At 39.4% G+C, this 19,651-nt stretch overlaps 1 protein-coding gene across 1 annotated transcript in view; it reads right to left on the bottom strand.

Moving 5' to 3' along the window:
* slit3 (slit homolog 3 (Drosophila)) overlaps nucleotides 1-19,651 on the bottom strand; it is a 248,981-nt gene that overhangs the window by 47,532 nt on the left and 181,798 nt on the right. Inside the window, exons 10-17 of the mRNA XM_062425664.1 lie at nucleotides 16,507-16,578; nucleotides 15,064-15,135; nucleotides 13,548-13,619; nucleotides 9,517-9,660; nucleotides 8,929-9,092; nucleotides 5,224-5,374; nucleotides 2,849-2,923; nucleotides 1,190-1,333 (exon numbers count right to left, since the gene is read on the bottom strand). Coding sequence (XP_062281648.1) covers nucleotides 1,190-1,333; nucleotides 2,849-2,923; nucleotides 5,224-5,374; nucleotides 8,929-9,092; nucleotides 9,517-9,660; nucleotides 13,548-13,619; nucleotides 15,064-15,135; nucleotides 16,507-16,578 — 894 coding nt within the window. The remainder of the gene's footprint in view (nucleotides 1-1,189; nucleotides 1,334-2,848; nucleotides 2,924-5,223; nucleotides 5,375-8,928; nucleotides 9,093-9,516; nucleotides 9,661-13,547; nucleotides 13,620-15,063; nucleotides 15,136-16,506; nucleotides 16,579-19,651) is intronic.

Below are 19,651 nucleotides of genomic sequence, written 5' to 3'. Positions count from 1 at the left end.
GTGATGTGGGACCAGGCTAACTATGTTAGTTAGAATTAGCAATCTCTGGGAAAGGATAACCTAGTTAGCGAGGCTATTACTGGAGCATGGAGCCTCTTAACATAATACAGAGGCAACCATGATGCCATTAGAGTCATTAGCTAGCATATATATATATATATATATACATGATAGCATTAGCTAGTCATTACTGAGCATACACAGACAACATTAGCGCATGACTTTGTACACTATCTTGTAACCCCTAATTGGACAGTAGCCTTTTTATGGTGGATGCCTAAATTAGAGGAACAACAGTATACTGTCATTAGCCTTGATTTCAGGGTGAATGAATTAACAGCCTCTGCTTTTTAGTCTTGGACAGAAAAAGTTAATGAAGTCCATCATTATTCAGTAACAAGTCACCGTCTGTATGGTGTAAGATCATCAACAGCTAGCACTTGTTGACCATTTTCTTGAAAGATTAGCACCCAGAAGGTAAACAGGACAAGTAATCAACATTCAACAACATGCTGTGTTGCTGTGCAAATAGGTTAAAGAAGCTTTTATTCACATGATTAAAAACAAATCCTACATGACTGTCGGTGACCCTGTGAATGACCGGTGTTCTGTCACTAAGGTTACTTGTTAGTTTTGTTTTTAATCATGTTGCTATGTGTACAAAGGCTGTCTTGACTTGAGCTTAGTGTAATTATGCTGTATTCTTTGAAGTTTTAAATAATTTGTGCATCAGAAGAACTTGCCTTGTTCTTTATGTTGTACTTTTGCTCTAGAAAAACAAGCTTTTACATAATTCAAGCTCATTTGCATTAGCATTCTGCAGAGAGCTGAGAACTTGTGGGGGTTAAATATAGCTGACATGATGGCATAATTGTCTGATCAAGCAGACAACTATCCAAATACATATCTTAACATACACACACACATATGGCCACTTTTTGGGACATTACATAGACTTACATTCATTTCCTGGAGACTTGCCCTAACCCTAACCATCACCACTATTTGACTAAACCTAACCGTAACCATAACCACTGACCCAAAAATCATGTACCCAATTGAGGACACCATTTTTGTCACCAAATGTTGAAGCTGTCCCAAATTAACTGGTGTTAAGTCTGGTTTGTGTCCCCAAAAGTGGCTTAAGTCAGCCCCCACACACACCCAGACACATTGTTATAGGCCTTACAGAGTTTTCAGGCCAGTTAGACCTCTGAACATTCGTCCCTGCAGCCCAGTTAGCTTGTTCCCAGTCAGCAGCAGCTCCAGAACTCCACCCGACCCATCAAAAGCACCCTCACGGATGTCCCGCAGCTTGTTGTTGCTCAGGTTGCTGCAGGAAGAAGAAAGAAATGATGATGAACAGTTGTTATAGAATTTACACATACGTTTACCTGCTGTAAGAACAACTAATTCAGAATATGGGCTTTTTAAAATATATCAATAAACACCAGCTGAGGGAACACCACAAACAACTGTACATGCATACACATATGAACAAAGTGTTACGCTCACACACATACTGTACGTATATTCCCTATTTGATTGCAGTAATCAATCATGTCCCTTCAACTAATAAATGTTAACTCTTCCCCCTTTCATTTTAATGTCCTCGTCTTGTACAATAGATTTTCTGATATGAGACAACAGCTTAAAGCCATCGCTATAACTCACATAGCACACACACATAAAAGTAAATGAGACAAGTGGTCACAGACAACTGAAAATGATTGTTATCTCCCTTCCAAGCACACACAATAAGAAAAAATTCAAATGAGAAGAGAGCAATAGCTACAGAGACAATAACTTGAGATGATAGCCATCACAACTACTATAGCTTTCATTCATAGCTAGTTTTGTACAACCACTTATCTCCTTTACGGAGTAGAAGAGGGAAGAGGGGAGAAGGGAAGAGAAGAGGAGAGAGGAGATGAACAAGAGATGGAAGGAATTGGGGGAAGGAAAATGGAAATGAGTGCTAGCCAATCTATATCGTCAGTGACACTGCTAGATGGTTAGCAATTTCCTCTCCAATAAATCAACTTCTGGTCTCTGCTCTGTCTTTCTCTATCTCACTCTGACACACACACACACACACACACACACACACACACACACACACACACACACACACACACACACACACACACACACACACACACACACACACACACACACACACACACACACACACACACACACACACACACACACACACACTTAGAGTAGGTTGTAGATAAAAACTGACTGTAAATCTGAAGTGAAGGCCCATCCTCTATTTCCATTTAATATTCGCTTCCTCCATGTCTCCCACCCACGCCTTCTTTCTCTGCATTTCTGTCCATCCCTCCCATCCCCACTACTCCTCCTCTTCTTCTTCTCAGCTCATGCCTCGTTCATGCTCATTCCTGCTCTCTCTGTATATATGTTGTGCCCTTACTTCTCACTTGTTGTAGTCCTTGTTTCTTTATTTTTCTTCTCCTTCCTGATTTTCTTCTTTGTATACACCTCCCAACCACATTACCTTCCTTATTTCTTCTTCTTCTCCCATAACTTCTACTTCTTCTTGAATCGCTTCGTTTATCAGCAATATATAAAACAGTGGGGGTTGGGGGACCTCAATAATAGCTCTATTCTATTACAAATGAAAAATAAATGTACGTCTAAGCATCCAATCTTCCATTTCCATATTTCACAGTCTTTACCTCCATTTCAGAGAGAGAATGTGGTCAATATGTAAGTAAATAAATGTAAAAATAGAGACAAACATCAAACACTCACAGCCTTAAGCATAATAGAAAAATAAAAAAATAATCAGTAGAAATGCTTCATTCAAAAATGTACATACATCTTCCTCAAGTTAGGCAGCTTCTTAAACGTCCCTGCAGCCTCCAGGACAGCAATCTCATTGTCGTTTAACCGCCTACCGAGAAAAAGATAGAGAGAGGGACTTAGACATTTATTTGCTCATGAAACAAACTGCTTGGAAGGCAACACACACACACACACAAACAAACATATGCAGGCAAATACACACAAAAAACAAGACAGAGAGAGACTGCAAGTGAGGGAGGAAGGCGTGAAGGTTAACGCGTGAAGGTTAAGAGGCCTTTAGTGACTGTTGAAGTATTACACTGAACAAAACCAGAGGAGGGAGGTTCTTTGCTTAACATATTTGAGGGGAGAGGAGAAGCGTAGGCAATGAATCTTTTCTATGCGGTCATCAATACCCATGCTGCCCTAAGCCAAGGGAAAACTGTTTGAGAGATAGGAAGCTAGACATCTGCTTTATTGAGGCAATTTGTACTAAAGGGGTACTGATAAAAGGATGTTCTTTGTGTATGTGTGTGTGAGTGAGTGTGAATGAGGTAGAGAGACTGAAATTGAGGAAAAGAAAGTAAAAGTTCAGCTTGAGGGGACACTTTCTAATGAGATACAGGGGGAGTTAAAAGATGTATCAACTTCAATAAAACCATACTGATATAATGTATTTCAAGTCAGAAGCAGACTGTCGACGGCAGGAAAATTAGACTTCTTTTAGATTCTATTTCTATTTCTAATCTCTTTACCTTGTGATCTAGTGCCCTCAATATCAACTCAGAATGTACTGTATGTTTAAAGTAGAAGTATGGCTCTTCTTTCATAGTTATTGTACACTCTCAAGGTCTACAGCATATGTCAAGGACTTTTGTGGCTGGTGGGAAGAGTAGAAAGGCTGACAGACAGAAGTCAGAAAGAGAGAAAACATATTTAAGCCTTCAGTTCAGTCACAACCTCCCCTGATTTCCCATGATAAGGCAGGTTACGAGGGGCACAACTGGCGGGGTGTGTGTGTGTGTGTGTGTGTGTGTGTGTGTGTTTGAGTGACTGAGTGCTTGTAGCCTTTGTTGTGTTCTTCAGGAAAGTGAGTAAAAGAGAGAGAGAGGGTGTCAAAAAAAGTAGAAACTGTGATGTGCCCTCTAACCAACCATAAAGGACAAAGTTTATATTTTTGACGAGAAGCACCCTGGGAATGGATAGAGAGAAATGAAAGGATATTTGAGGATACAAGGGTTCTTAGAGAGAAACAAGACCAGACGGAGTGTTGGTGGGCTAATGGTCTGTGGGATACCGACGTCATTAGTTATCTAAAGTGGCAGCCATGGTTGAATTCCACTATTATACAACTAAATCATAAGTAACCCTGGCAACCATTCTGTATCTGCCATAATGCTACATTGGTTCCTTATTCTGCCTTTATACTTTTTTTGTTTGTGATATGGCAAAAACCATCACCTACATTTTAAAGCTACCAGTGATTAGACACAACTTTGCTTTTGGCTGGATTCCTATTTGGAAAACTCATTGAGCTTATTCAATATTTGATCTTGGCTCAGGTGCTGAAAGTGAAATAAGCAACAACACGCTCTTCTTGTATCATGGTTTTGAATCAGGAAACCACTATTTGGTCTCCGTTTCTGTGCATTTTATGACTTACGAGCCGTTTTCTTTTTTCTTTTTCTATCATTTCTGTTTCAAATCACATCACAGCAGTCTCATTACATTTAATGTTATGCTTCATTTTCAATACCTTCAATGAATTATGCACAGCTACCCTTCATATTTCTTTGAAGACATATTATTATAACCTCTTCACCACCATCTTACATACTAACATGCTTATTTTGTCAGTGACTCTAACGGATTCTGAATATACATCCACTTTTTAAGCTTTCTCACAATCAGATTATGGTATTCCTGTTGCGTGTTATCTGTTACTCCCTTTCCATTTTTCAGCAGTAAAATGAATGATCCATGGTACTATTCAGTATTCTAGTGTGAGACCCTTCGCCAGACATCATGATGGCTCCTTTGGGACTTGGAGGGAGATGGAAAAGACTGTTGAGAGGTATTTTGGTCTGGGAAATAAAAATGAAAAGTGACGTTCATGGTACTGCTCTGAGAGAGAAAATGCAGACTTACATGTGCATTGTGTGAATTTGTGTAATTCTTTGCATGTAAGGAAACCTGCATGCATACGTTTTGTGTGCATGAAAGTGAAAAACTTATTGACAGGTCTGTGGCATGTTAAAGGAGTTGTGGTGGTGCAGTTTCAGGTTAGAGCAGTATAACATATGGCCCTCAATCTGATATTTCATCATGTCTTTGTGTGTGTGTGTGTGTGTGTGTGTGTTTGTGTGTTTGTGTGTGTCTGTGTAAAAGGGAAAACAGCCGCTGACTTACAGGTCTGTGGTGTGTTCAGGGATGTGTGGAGGTAAACGGGTCAGTTTGAGATTGGAGCAGTCAACCACGGTGCCTTCACAGCGACATTTCTCTGGGCATACCAGATCCTGGAAACACTCGCCACTCAGACGGCTACGATAGTCTTCCTGACCTGTAGAGGAGGAACAGAAAGAACAAAATATAGACAAGGTGATGTGAAGAAAGAAGTAAGAAGGTAGCAATGTAGCAATGTAGTGGACAGACATAAACAAGTAGAAAGGGAAAAGAAGGAGGTAAATTAGACCAAGCAAGAAGGTAAAAAGAGATAGGGAAAGAGAGATAAATGAGAGACACCAAGGAGACAAAAAGTCAAACTCAGATTTTTTCTTCATATAAATCTTGTCCCATTCACTTAGATCCAAATATGAAGATATCCCTATACCTTATAATGAAAAACAGCATATTATTCAAATAAATATACACAAATACAAAACAAAGAAAATGCATATTCTGGTGCAACCATATTAGAAATCTGGCTTCCACGGCCAGACTTACAATATCCATCAAAACAGTTTCTTGTTGGAGTTTAATTGATTGGAAAAAAACAACTTTCATTCTAATTTCAGCTGCCAAAGGTTGTAAGACATAATTAACATGGCCAGTCATTTGCAAGACATGAGTGATCTATTATAAAATTACCCATATCTGCTTCTCATATTAAAAAGAACATGCCGCATTTGCTCCTGCAGTACTGTACTTTAGGGTAGGCACAGGGCTGATGCAGGGAGGGGTAATTCCACTGTAAATCACATTAACAAACAGAGATCCAGGTCTTTTATGGAATCATACTGCAGATAAATGTGGTTTAACCCCGGATGTTTTTGTTTAAGGTGAGCCAGAGACCACTTCTGCTATTTAGATATACTGTGAGCAGATATATTTATGACTGGTAGTGTCTGTGGAATAGACCTGGTTTACATCATGAAGCCTTTGTATTTGGACACCACATGAACTTTTTATAGTTCTTACAGTTATTACTGCTTTCTTTTTCCTCTTTTTCTCTCTCTCCCTAAAATTGTTTATTGGTTCTCTGTCAGTTTAGCCTTTTCTGGTTTTCACCACTCTCTCCTATCAGCCTGCTCTTATATTGGCACAGACTGTAAGGTTTTTCCCCCCTTTTCTTTCATTCTGTCTCTACTCTCTCTTGGCACACATGTTGTATGGCTTATCTGCTTTATCTGCTTGTTGTTGTTGGACAACTAAAGCCCACCTATTGGGAGCTAATTTGCAATGAACAACCTTCAAATGATGTCTGTCTGTAGGGAGAAGTGGCTGGGTAGCTCCTTCCAAAAGGTAGTATATTTTGGAATGATGTCTCTGGGCTGCCACAGACCTTGTTGGTTGGCAAATTCACAGAAAGGAAAGAGCACAGGAGGGAGTAAAGAGAAAAGGTGTGAAGGTAAGGAAGGCAAGAGAGAATCGGGGTTGTGGTATTTTTTATAAACTAAAGGAACCAATGTTGGTTTGAGCTTCTTTTTTTCTGCAGTTGGAGCAGAGAGGAGCACAGGGGTCTGTACAGAGGCGGTGGGATCAGCCATGCTAGTCACTAAAGCACTGCCATGCCATTGGACAGTTTTACAGTGGAAGCAGGTGTACAGGTGCAGTCAGACCAGATTTCACCAGAAAAAAAGTACGTGCATGGTATGGCAAAAAATAGGTGGAACAGGAAATAGTCGGGTAAAGTTGCAAACATAATATACAGGAGCTATTATGGCTATGTGGCAAACAACAGTCCACCATATTGTAAATTGTACAGCTTCTTATCAAACATTGACCTTTGTCACTGTCGTCACTACTGCTTGGCTGTACTGAAAGATCAATGCTGAGTCAAAAAATTTCACATGTCAGATTTCTAATTTCAATCAGAAGCAAACACATCTCACTCCATCCTCGATCAAACTGAATAGCAAAATCCTGTCTTACTTCACCTTAACAAGCATTTCACTTATGTGTCACGAAAAAATATGAGTGTCTGTTGAGAAAAGTTAAATTACTGCCAGCAGTTGAGCATTCATGGTGCATGTAGGTGTTTCTGAATCACTATGCATTACTATCTGACATATTCTGATTCAGTGACGTCCATTTATTCAAACCACAGTTAAATTAGTTTAGTTCAGTTGTATCAGAAACCCTTCACATTGAGGCAAACGAACATAAAGCAACCCTTAATTTCTGCTCCAAGGCATGTGATTGGCTGGGGGAGGCAGGTGGGTGTGTGCTAGGCGGTCCCTGGCGCTTGACGGAACCATGTGATGCCACAATAGGCGGGGCCACATGGTTAGATCAAGCACAAGAGACAGCTGCACGAACCAATCAGAATGCAGGTCCACACAGGAGGAAGGCGGAGCAACAGAGAGCTGCACCAGTCAGTCAGGGGCAGGGTCCATAAAGGATAGGAGAGGCAACAGACAGCCGCAGATCCACACAGGAAGAGGGGGTGGGACCATAGAACTGCCCACCAATAGCGGAAATGTCCAGACACGTCCAGAGAGGAAGAGGAGATGCAAGGAGAGGCATGGGACTGCAGACAGGAACGGCCAAAGCAAAGAGGAGAGCCATAACCAGCTTTGGGAGCATTTGTAATCTAGTTATCTCGATTAGGTCCATGGGCAGAGCACTAGCATTAGGGACTTGCTGAGACCACTGAGACCTTTCATGCTAAAAATGCACCACATATCCTCATGATACTGCAAAGCACTTTGGATAAAAGGCTTCAACATTTAATGGCATTGGTTATGCTATTTTCTGTGCACCCAAGTTAGGGTGGGACACAACGTTTTAGAGAAAAGAATGGGTGAAAATCTCATGTCTCCAAATAGCCTGGAAGTCTTTAGTCTGCACATTTTTTTTACTGCTTAGGTGCTTGTGCTTAGTGTTTTTTTTTAATTTTCTGTATTTTTTCTTTATTTTTCTTTATGTATCACAGTCCAGTCATAATGCAACCAAATATCTGTGATAAAAGCTGACAACTTGATAACATTAGTAAAATACTTTCCGTAATACCAGCAATTTTACGATGTAAAACGATGTACAAAAGCTGGTACTAAAGTACAGTAGCACTACTATACTGCCTTGTAAACCAATGATTTGCTTGCTAGCCACCATTTGTACAAAATTCAAATAGTTTGAAAGATGATTTTGAAAATCATATTCCAGTGAGCCTTAAAAAGCCATAATGTTTAAAACAGGGAAAAAAAACTGTGGAGTCATTGCAGAAAGGCACTGAGGATGTCAAGTGTACATAGTCAAACACGAATACCCTGACACGCACACAATTATACACACTTGCATAAGTGGGAGATCACAGTCTATGCCTAGTCCCTGCTGAGTTAGTTATTGTGTTGGTTCAGTACAATGAATTGGTCTGTGTTGTAATTAGTGAGACCTGTGGCTCGTATCAAAGGAAAGAAAAGTAATACAATACTACCACAGAGAGAGATAGGGATAGATTTTATGTGTATGCTTGTGTGTGTGTGTTTTGATAAACAAATATCCATTTCAGTTTCTATTTACACACATTAAACAACACACATGTACAACATATACACTTTTAAATTTTATCTTTGACCTGATTAGTCTTTATTAGCCTTCAATGGTGATTCACTGTATGTTTGTATGTGTGTGTGTGTGTGTGTGTGTGTGTGTCTGGGTGAAGTCATCCCCTACCTGTGCACCTGAACTTTTTGCCTTTAACTTGGCTGATACGTTTGTTGGCCAGCCTTCTAGGGTGGCTGCAGCGTGCTCCACTGGTCTCGATTGGGTTGTCGAACAGGTAGTCAGCCAGCCACTTCAGGTGACAGTCACACATGAAGGGATTCTGGGCCAGATGACTACGAGTGAGAGAAAGAAGGACAGGGAGAGAGAGTTACTACAGTTGCCTCAGTTGTCATACAACTTGTTATAGTAGTACTGACAATCCTGCTTCAATCAAAATCCATCAAAACTTTTATATTATCTGCTGTAAATTTTCTAGTGACTAGTATGTATTTTCTTGGCGAAATCCAGAGTATGCAGTGAGTGAAGCATTTTATGCCCCGAGTATGACAAAGATTAGTTTTGAATAAACAGAATTCACCACATACAGAAACTTAAAAATCATGTACTCATTCACTAACACACTATTTAACATTGCAGTAATTAATGTAAAACACAGCACACACAAGTGGATGGAAATCCAATTAAAACTATGTGTACCTTTACCCTAATAGGAACAGCATTTGTCTTAAATCCTGAGAGTGCACTGTAGACACTTACAGAGTCTTTATGGAACGTAGAGGGGTGAAAAGTCCTTTGCTGATCGTTTGGAGTTTGTTGTCATACAGTGATAGCAGGTTGAGGTTCTGAAGGTCTTGGAAGGTGTTGACTCTCAGACAGTTGATTTTGTTGGCATTCAGCAGTCTGATACAAAAAAGAGAGACCTGATCAGCATTTGTTATTTATCTGTATTTGTTTTACTTATTTAGCTTTATTATCACTGTACCCAACACAAACAGAAGATAAAACCATATGTAGATGTGAGATAATTTATTTTGCTCAGGTCATAAATATATTTCTGCTGCAAAACCACAACTTTTCCTCCCTGTCCCTCTCTTAAACCTCTCCACACAGTCATGATTATATTTTTTCTGGCTGTGACACATAAATCTGCAAATTGTGGTTTTATATATTTTCAATTTCTCTTCTGGAGCAGGGTGGGGATATCTACTGTTGGGAGGGAGTGTAATATCTTGTTTTGATGGGAGAGACAGATGGCGTGGAGTTTTAAAGGGCGGAGGAAGAGAAAAGATAGAATAATGGAGATGGGATGGAGGAAATAATGGAGTGAGACAGAGAGAGGACAGGTAAAAATTTAATTTGGAATGACATAGATATACATTTAAGCGAAAGAGGCTGACAGCCAAAAGGGGGGGTTGACTGGGAAATGAGAAATGTGACAGGGGGATTAGGTAAATGACAGGAAAGGTTTGCTCCCCCCTTCCCTCCATTTCCCAGTCCTTCAATACCTGCTCTTCATTTATATAGCCAAGTTGACAGTTTTCTTTTTCTGTGTGTTTCTATCTTTTACACTTCTTGTCTGTCTAATTCTACATCTTTTAGCCTTTTTTCTCATACAAACACTCTTCCCTTGTCTTTGCGTTCATTCTTCTTTTCTTTCTCCTTCTCAGTACTCTTTCCGCTTCCTTTCTTTATCTGACAGGTGACTAACTCGGGGCTAGCCATCCTAACGAGCACCAGTACTGGCGCAGCACACTTACACGTGGACACACATACGCACTCACAGGCAGATACACGCATGCACATGCTGCTCTGCGACATATCCACGCCTCATTAGGCAGCTCACAGGGGGAACTAATTACTTGAAACTGCACCAGTAAAACAAAGCAGCACAGACAATATAAACAGCAGACCGGTAGCTATACGAAGCAATAAACACATCTTTGTCATGGAAAAGATGACAATATTGCTTGATTCACCAGTGAAAGCGAATATATAATTTATAATTATCACACCACATGGGATAATAACATCATCTTGATATTCTCGACAAACTGACTGACTTTTTGGAGATGGGGTGTGTGTTTTAATCAGTGGTGATATATTACAATACATATCCCCTCCTTATGCCTGCTGAGTGAGCGCCAACACCCGCATGCAGTGTCTTTAGGGGACTGACCAATGATGTGGGAAGACAGGAATCTTAACTAGTTATTTATTCATTTATTCATTGAATTAGTCCCAAATTCACAGAAACAAACATGGTCTTCAATGATTGAAGTTAATCCATGTATTCATAAATATTAAGCATTTAGTGTTTTTTTGTTTAACATTTTATAGCTGCAGTGTCATGATATGAGGGACTGCTTGACCAATCAAGGGGTGCTAAATGTTAATGGTGTCCCATCAGATTTACTTGGACATGAAAATACAAATTGTACACCTCTCTTGGGTTCTTCGCTGTTTTCTTATATTTTCCTTGTTTCCTTCCCTGTCTTTCTTCAACGTTACGTACTCACTCCATCTATCCATTCATTTATCTATCCAGCCCCATCCTACAGCTCCCAACCCCCCCGCCTCTGAATATGCACCTTGCATCCCAATGATCCACCTAAGCCTGTAAAAGGTGTTTGTGGGTTAGATTCACTCATCCTCATTCTCTTTGCTTCACTTCACTTTACGATGGAAAAGCCCAGAACATTAACTGTTTCTGCAGTGTACTGCGGCATTTGTGAGGACCATATGCCACATACAGTACCAATGTAGCTTTAATTGAAGTACTGCTGCGGTTTGACTCTATGCTCATGAGGAGAAAATACTTTTGCTTCTAGTAGAAAAGAAATAGGGGAGCTTACAGTTTTTATTACAGTGCACCAATTGGGTTCAGAATTATCATTTAAGAAAGACTTTTTCTGCAGACACATAAAATGCAGGACAGATGGAGGATTAATGCACAAATAGGGGATTTTGCTGTAGCTGCTACTGTGTTACGGTGACTAGTACAAAGATTTTGCCCTGTGATCGTGGGTTAAGTGCCTGATGCTCTCTTCCTCATGACATTTTCACCATAATAAGGACCTGTAACATTCTCGGACTTTGGTTATGGTACACAGGTAACATATAATGTAGAATATGACTTACTAGTGCCAAATCATCAAATCGTCTTCATCAGGGAACATCAAGTACAGGCTAAATGAAAATGCAGCCAAACTTACTCATTATGCTGCTTCCATTGGAGTCAATGTGTTAGTGCCAGATTGAAGGATGCATGCAAGCATGTAAGCTTGTAAAAAACTTCCGCCCAGTGTCTAAACTTCCCTTCTTGGCTAATGTCTTGGAAAAAATAGTAGCTGGGCAACTCATCATGGCAACAGGCTCTCTTACACATTTCAGTCAGGTTTAGGAGGTCATAGCACTGAGGCTGATGGTATTATTTTTGCAGCTGACAATGGCCAAAAATCTGTTTTTATTGCTTTTAGTTCTTACTGCAGCTTTTTATACATTTGATGCAGTTTTATACAGTTGACCATGTGATCTTAACTAAACTTAATTTACACTGGGTTGGCATATCTGGTACAATTTTAGATTGGTTCCATTGCTGTCTTTCTAATAGGAAACTCTGTGTGGCCATTGGTGACTTTAAATCATCCAACTCCCATTTCTCCTATGGAGTGCCTCAAGGCTCAGTTCTTGGCCCACCATTTATAGTTTATGTTACCTCTGGGTCAAATCTTTCATAAGTACAGCATCAGTTCAACAATTTTATGCTGACGACTCCCAGATCTATTTCTTGTTTGACTTCAACAACATAACACAACTAGTCAAAATACAATCCTGTCTTCCAAATATAAAAAAACGGCTGTCTAAAAACTTCAGTTAAACACAGATAAATCAGAAGAAATTATCATAGGTCTAGACCCCTCCACTGAACACTCCTCCTCTCATTTAGATATCCTGTTGCATCCAAACCCAGAACTCTAGTGGTATCTTTGAGAACAAACTTAACTTTGACCAACATGTGAAGCCAGTCATTAAATCTTGCTTAGATCTTAGATTAAATCTTTTTTTTATCCAGTCAGAATCTGGAAACTTTCATCCTTGCTTCCCACCTAGACTACTGGAATGCGCTATAGTCCTTTCTCATCAAATATAGCCTTTCCAAACTTCAACTAGTTCAAAATGCTTCAGCACTGGATTACTAACCTGTTACAAGCCTGGATGCAGAGGTCTGTTAGTGATTCCCAGGTCAAGGATAAAAACCATAGGAGACCGAGCCTCTGAAGTCAGGGTCCTGTGACTCTTTATGATTTATCTAGTAATTTCTTGTTTTTATGTCTTTGTAAGGCATTTTGTAACTTGTTTTTGAAAAGTGCTAAATGTTAAATAGTGTTATTAACATTATTATTATTGTAGTTTAAAAATACTTATGACATACCATCAGCAGATGCTTTTTCATACTTATTTGTATATTTTCAGCAACACTGTAACAACGGCAGGCGTTGTGAAATCAGTCGTATAAATTACACCACACAGCATCATGTTCTTTGTTCATACATCACTTTCAATAAGGTGATGTAAGATCAGCAATAATGTTGCCACTGTGTCTGAATTTTTCCTAAAATGAACTGAAATTGAATCAGACTGTTATAAATCTAACAATACATTTTTTTTGGGGGAGGCAAGGTCAACCAGTGTTTGAGTGAGATATTCTTTTGTTTCCTGAATAATGTAATGCATTGTTTTCCCAAGGGACCACACATATAACAATAGACCACACAGATAGTACTTACAGTAGCTGCAGGGAAGCCAGTCCATCAAACAATCCCTTGGGCAGTTCAGTGATCTTGTTGCCGTACAACACCCTACACAGGACAGCCAAAATGACATCATTTAGGTTGCAGCATTTACAAGGCTCTTCCTATATATTAAGACCTATTTACTCTGAAGCCAGTAAAATACTTTCATCGTTTTATTGACATTATTCCTATTCTAATCAGCCACTAGAGAGAGGAACTGCTCTGCATTTACAAGCTGTGGCATGATATCATATCCTGTAAAGTGTTTTTTAAAAATGAATTATTTCAGTCTTTCAGTTGATGTTGTTAGTAAGAACAGCATTCAGTGAATAAGCAGTTCTTTTTTGTCTTCTTGAGGATATAACTCGCATCTCTTCACAGTTGGCCTCTCTAAATATGATTGCCACATTCACAATCATTTTCAGGGTAATTTACAGTATTTGTTTTCTTATTCATTCAACCTAACCATTAGAACTGCTAAATATCACAGTTTAATGTTGAGTGGTGGGAACTGCTATAAATAGACACAACATCATTTTGATGTCTCTGTTTAAGTTGTTCTTAGTATGTAATGACAATATGTTGTCAGATGAAGCACGTCAACTTAAAAAAAAAACATGATACAAAACCATTGGAAATGAAGCTGTAAAACAACACATCCTTTGTTACTAATGTATTGTCTTGCACAACCCATCCTACATAAAAATACATCATTAACATTCAGCTCTCCTAAAAGTGAAGAAGATCCCCAATATATCTGTTCAGAGTGAAAAAGCCATCACGCTCACCAGATGTAAAAACTATTTCTGTGAGGGGAGCTGAAGGAGTGTTTTAATCAGAGACAAAAAAGTTGCCCATTTCAAGTGCAAAGCAGTTCTTAATGTTTTTGTCAGGTTATAAGAAGTATGCACATCTTTGTCATTTGACTGTCAAAAACTGAAATGTGTTTGAGGTGCAATTCCCATCACTGATGCAGCCATTTGATTCATTTGAGCAATTTCAAATTTTGCTATATCATGCCTCAGCAGGCCTCTACAACAGAAGCCATGTCTTTTAGTGACATTCTTGTTCAACTGACTCGGCTGTCTGTGTGTCTGTGTGTGTGTGTGTGTGTGTGTGTGTGTGTGTGTGTTTGCGCATGTGTTCAGTCTTAACACCCAGTAGAGTTCACCTTGTCTGCCCCTTCTTGTCTGTCTGTCTCATTTTCATGCTCCAGATTGATTCAAATTAAACTGTCCTTCATGTTCTTATCACATTCACCCTCAGAGACACACACATAAACTGAGTGATTACAGACACGTACAATTACACGTACACACACACACAAACAAACACAAGGACACACATGCAGCACAAACACACTCTGCAGCATTGTGTTCCAGTTGTCAACATCGGCTGCTACAACATTTTTATTTGCTAAATGTCTGGAAACACAATTACTTCCCTGTCTAAAAATGTGTGTGTGTGAGAGCAATCACATGTGTGTTTTAGGTGCATGTGCCATACTTACAGCGAGGTGAGTGAGCGAAGGCCGCTGAAAGCATCGGCTGCAATGTCAGAAATCTGGTTCTTACTCAAGTCACTGGGGGAGATAGAGAGAGGAGGGAGAGATAAGTGCATTACTGTAATACACAGTAATGGGGTTCATTCTGTGTGAATGTCCTAGAACTGTCTGACAAATGATCATGAGAGAATACATCAGCAGAGGTCAAGGCAAGGGGACAGGAGTAAAAAAAAGTACAAGGGGCTGCATGTGTAAGTAAATGAGAAAGAGAGAGAGAGAGCTTGATGGACAGAGAGGGAATGAAGTGAAGCGACAGGAGAGAGAGAAAGAAACCAGAAACGGTGGCATGTTAAGTGCAGTTCATGTCATTCACTTCCTCCGCTGTAAGATATATTATTTAACACTTTATCGAGGTAAGGTTAAAACTCCATCTGTGTGTGCACAAGTGTGTGTGAGTATGTGTGTGTGCGTAGATAAGTGGTGAATGGATAACCTTACAACCTTGCACAAGACTGCAAGTCTGGCATTTTCAGGCATTTGCATGATAAGGACATTTTTCACCAGTGAGCTTTATGTCTGTGGGTGTGTTTGAAAGAGACAAGAGGAGATGAACTGTGTGAGAGTGTGTGTGTGTTGCTCGTGTGGACTTTAGATTAGAGTTTTCTTTTTGACTATGGCACAATCACTCACAGTCTGTATATGTAGCTGATTATATATAGCTAATAATTAAAGTTCTAGATTCAAGTTATTTTCTGTTGCTGAGGTACATGAAACTCTATTAAAACTAAATACAAGACATATCCTGACAAGTTAGATCCCTATTTTTCTGAAGGCTGCATTGTTTCTATTCTTGAATATATTTTTTATAGGCAAAATAGTATGATTATGTATGAGTATGCTATGACGAATGTGAATTGTAATATTGAAGGTCAATCCAGCCTTAATTATGGATGTGTTTCAAGCCTTTGACACAATTTATCATTTCTTGCTAAGGCAAATTAACATATGAATGTCTGACTAAGAAGTATATTGGTTTAAATATGATCTCTGGTAAGACTGTGAATGTGTGACAGTCAGTGGGCTCAGCTTATGCTGGCTCACTGTAAATAACTGTAAACGGGAGTGCCCCAAGGATCTATACTTGGTCTCCTTTTATTTTCTATTCACATTAATGGTTTAGGAGTATATGCACATGGGACTTGTACTCATTGACCTCAACAGGACGTAACTGGTTAAATCAGTGCATACATAAAGGAAATAATACATATAGTATATGTGGTGCCAGTAAAAGATTGCCACTAAGGTCTTCATTTGAGCTTAAGTTCACATGTTCACGCATGTCAGTGCATGCATATACGCTTCTTTTTTTTTTTTGTATCCACATCAATGTGTGTTTGGTGTGTTTGAGAGTGTTTGAGTGTGTACAATATTTTATCCAGACAGACTTACATTCTTTTAAGCTTCTTGTAGGCAGAAAAGGCTCCTGCTGTGACACTTTTAATCAAGTTCTGCTCCAAACGACTGGGGAGAGAGAGAGAGAGTGAGAGGAGAGGGTGAGAAAAAGAAGTTAGATGACCTTTAACAAGCCTTTCAAATATATAATGTCTATATATAAATATAATTTGAAGTGCACATTCATACTAAAACATATACAGACATTTTGAAATAACCTTCAACAGCATGTCATGCATAAGCTAATAAATTTGTGTTTAATTTCACCAAGGACTTAGAAGCCTTTAGCTATCATGAAGTTCTGTTTTCTTCACAACCTAAGCCAAGCACAAGTAAACACAAAGTTCAAAAGGTGTCTGTTCCAATCAACATCTACACAATATTTCCGTAGGTTGGTTAGTGCTTTCCAGCGAGAGCAGGTCAAGGTCCCTGAGTGTAAAATATTGATGTGAGTTTTTTGCAGGTCAGCAGTAATGAGCTTACATGGGAATGGCCTACTTATTCTATGAAAAAGACAAAAAACAAAACCTGGTTTGCTGAACACACTTCATGTTTGGCTTGCAAGCTCTTGCCAAAGTGTGAGAGGTACAGTGATGTATGTTTCCAATTGAAAAGTGTATGAAAACAAAATACTGCATTTTGTCAAACTTGCTGTCACTGAAATACATGTTTTATTCTACAATTTGCATGCAGGGAAACTGCTGTGTAACTGGCAGCAGAACATGAATAATTTTCATTTTCCAGTCATAATTTCTAATAATTTCATTTGAACCTTAAATTCCTTTGATGGAACCCCAACACTCTTTTCTTCAGATGCAGTCGACTGTATTATGCAGGGCAGTAGGGAATTTATTACTTCTCTTTCTATGGAAGTCTGTAGACTAATTACACCATACTGGTAGTTCATTCATGTTGCTTGTATCATTTGTGCCTCCTTGTTCATTTGGTGAGAAGGGAAGAGGGCAGTAAAGGAAAGGAAGCAAAGGAGGAGAGGAGAAGTAATAAAATAACAGGGTATTACAAAAGGGGTAAATAAGAATAGAATAGAAGGAGATGACAAAAGTTGAGTGAAGAAAAGTCAGATGAAGGGAGTAAAAAGGAGGACAGAAAAGGTGAAATCAGATGAGTGGAAATGTGTGGACAACAGGGGAAAGGAGAGAAAAAAATCAGAGGAGAAGAAGAGGATGCGGTGAGGTCCCAAGGCCAGCCACAGGGTCAGCTGTCAAATTGATAAATGGGAACTAATCCACCCTTCTTCTCCTCCTCCTTTTCAGCCCCCACCCTATCCTGCTCCTGTCGTCCACTCACCATCCCTCTCTTATCCTTTCTGTTCTCCTTGCCTTTGGTATCTATCTCTCTATATATCTATCTATCCATCTATCCATCTATCTATCTATCTATCTATCTATCTATCTATCTATCTATCTATCTATCTATCTATCTATCTATCTATCTATCTATCTATCTATCTATCTATCTATCTAACCATCTGCCCTTCCATCTGGCCTTCCATCCATCTATGTATCCATCTACTGAATCTATCACTGTTCACCTGTAACCACACTAACCTAGCAAACCTAATGTGACCAATACATTACATGATATGGACTCAAAGCCAAGTTTTGATCACATTTGCTAGGATTAAATACAATTTGTATGAATTTATTGCACCTATTTCAGACTGCTACCCAGGAACTGTTTTTAAAATGAAACACTTACGTGGCCCTGGCTTTGAAGGCAACACAATGCTTACAGGTTTTTCTTTCTTGGCTCTTATCCTTCACTAAATTTTAGCATCTCAAGCCCCTGGCAACCAACAACACCTTATTTCGACAATGGGGTCAAAATAAATCAAGAGTGTACAGATATTGACAAAGACAATCTGCACACACAACAAGTTACAAATTATATCTGGGGGCAGTAAAACAAGGTTGAGACAAAGACACTTAGAGGCTCAATATCAAAGGATGTATTAAGGGGAAGACATTTTAAAAGGCAATATAAAAAATCTATATGGTGAGGAGGCGATTAAACGATAACTGAAACAGGAGATGGGATTGGCAGGTGAACATGAACACAAAAGGCTGAATGTGCACTTACATACACATACACACACACACACACACACACACACACACACACACACACACACACACACACACACACACACACACACACACACACACACACACACACACACACACACACACACACACACACACACAACACACACACACACTGGTGAAAGCCCACTCACACGTCTGTGTTAATGATCTTATGAAGTTAAACGCCCTGAGACAAAACTGTTCTGTTAAATTGCTTTATGAATATAGTTGACTTGAAGAGACAGATTTACACACATGCTTGGAAGTGCACAGTCGCATACTGCATATACGTATGTACATGCTCACACACACACATGCACGCACACATTTGGCAGTGAAACTTGCCACCAGCATGCAGAAAGATGACTTTGTCCCTGTTGGAGGACTGACAATACATCATCCTATTATACTCTATTGTTTCTGGCAGCAGCAACAGCATTTATTATTATGGATCCAATGCTAATTTTGTGCATCTGTATGTATGTGTGTGTGACCTAGAGATTTCATCAGATATGTTTTGATGCCTGTGAGGCAAACAGAATACATGTGTGTATGCATGAAGAAATGCGTTTTTTGTGCCCAAGTACTTACTTTGTTTGTGAAAACAAATCTGGTGTGTTTGCATATATGCATGGGGCATTGATGTGTGCGAGTGTCTGAATCTATTATTTATGCTGGGGAGGTATAGCGGTATTGGTGTAGCATTGCGGGGGAGAATTGCTCCTTTACTCACAGAGCAATCAACCAGCTGTCTTCTGTACAAACAAACAGCGTACAGCGATCAATACGGATATCAAACACGTCCCACTGTGATGTGTGCGTGTGTGTGCGTATGTCTGAGGAGGAGGAGAAGTGTATGTGTGTTTGAAAGAAAAAAAAAGTTTAGCTTCAATATAAAACAATATACCACTGCAAAACTCACAGTGTTCCACAGTTCAAGTTAAATATAAGATCTACATCATCATGGTGGATTAACCGCCTACCTGGTAGGCCTACCTGACCACATGGAGACTGTCTGCAGTCTCTGTGTATTTGTG

The sequence above is a fragment of the Scomber scombrus genome, chromosome 9 (assembly GCF_963691925.1).
Source record: "Scomber scombrus chromosome 9, fScoSco1.1, whole genome shotgun sequence".
NCBI lineage: Eukaryota > Metazoa > Chordata > Actinopteri > Scombriformes > Scombridae > Scomber > Scomber scombrus.
The sequence above is the reverse complement of the archived record's forward strand: the minus strand, read 5'-3'. Positions and strand labels throughout refer to the sequence as shown.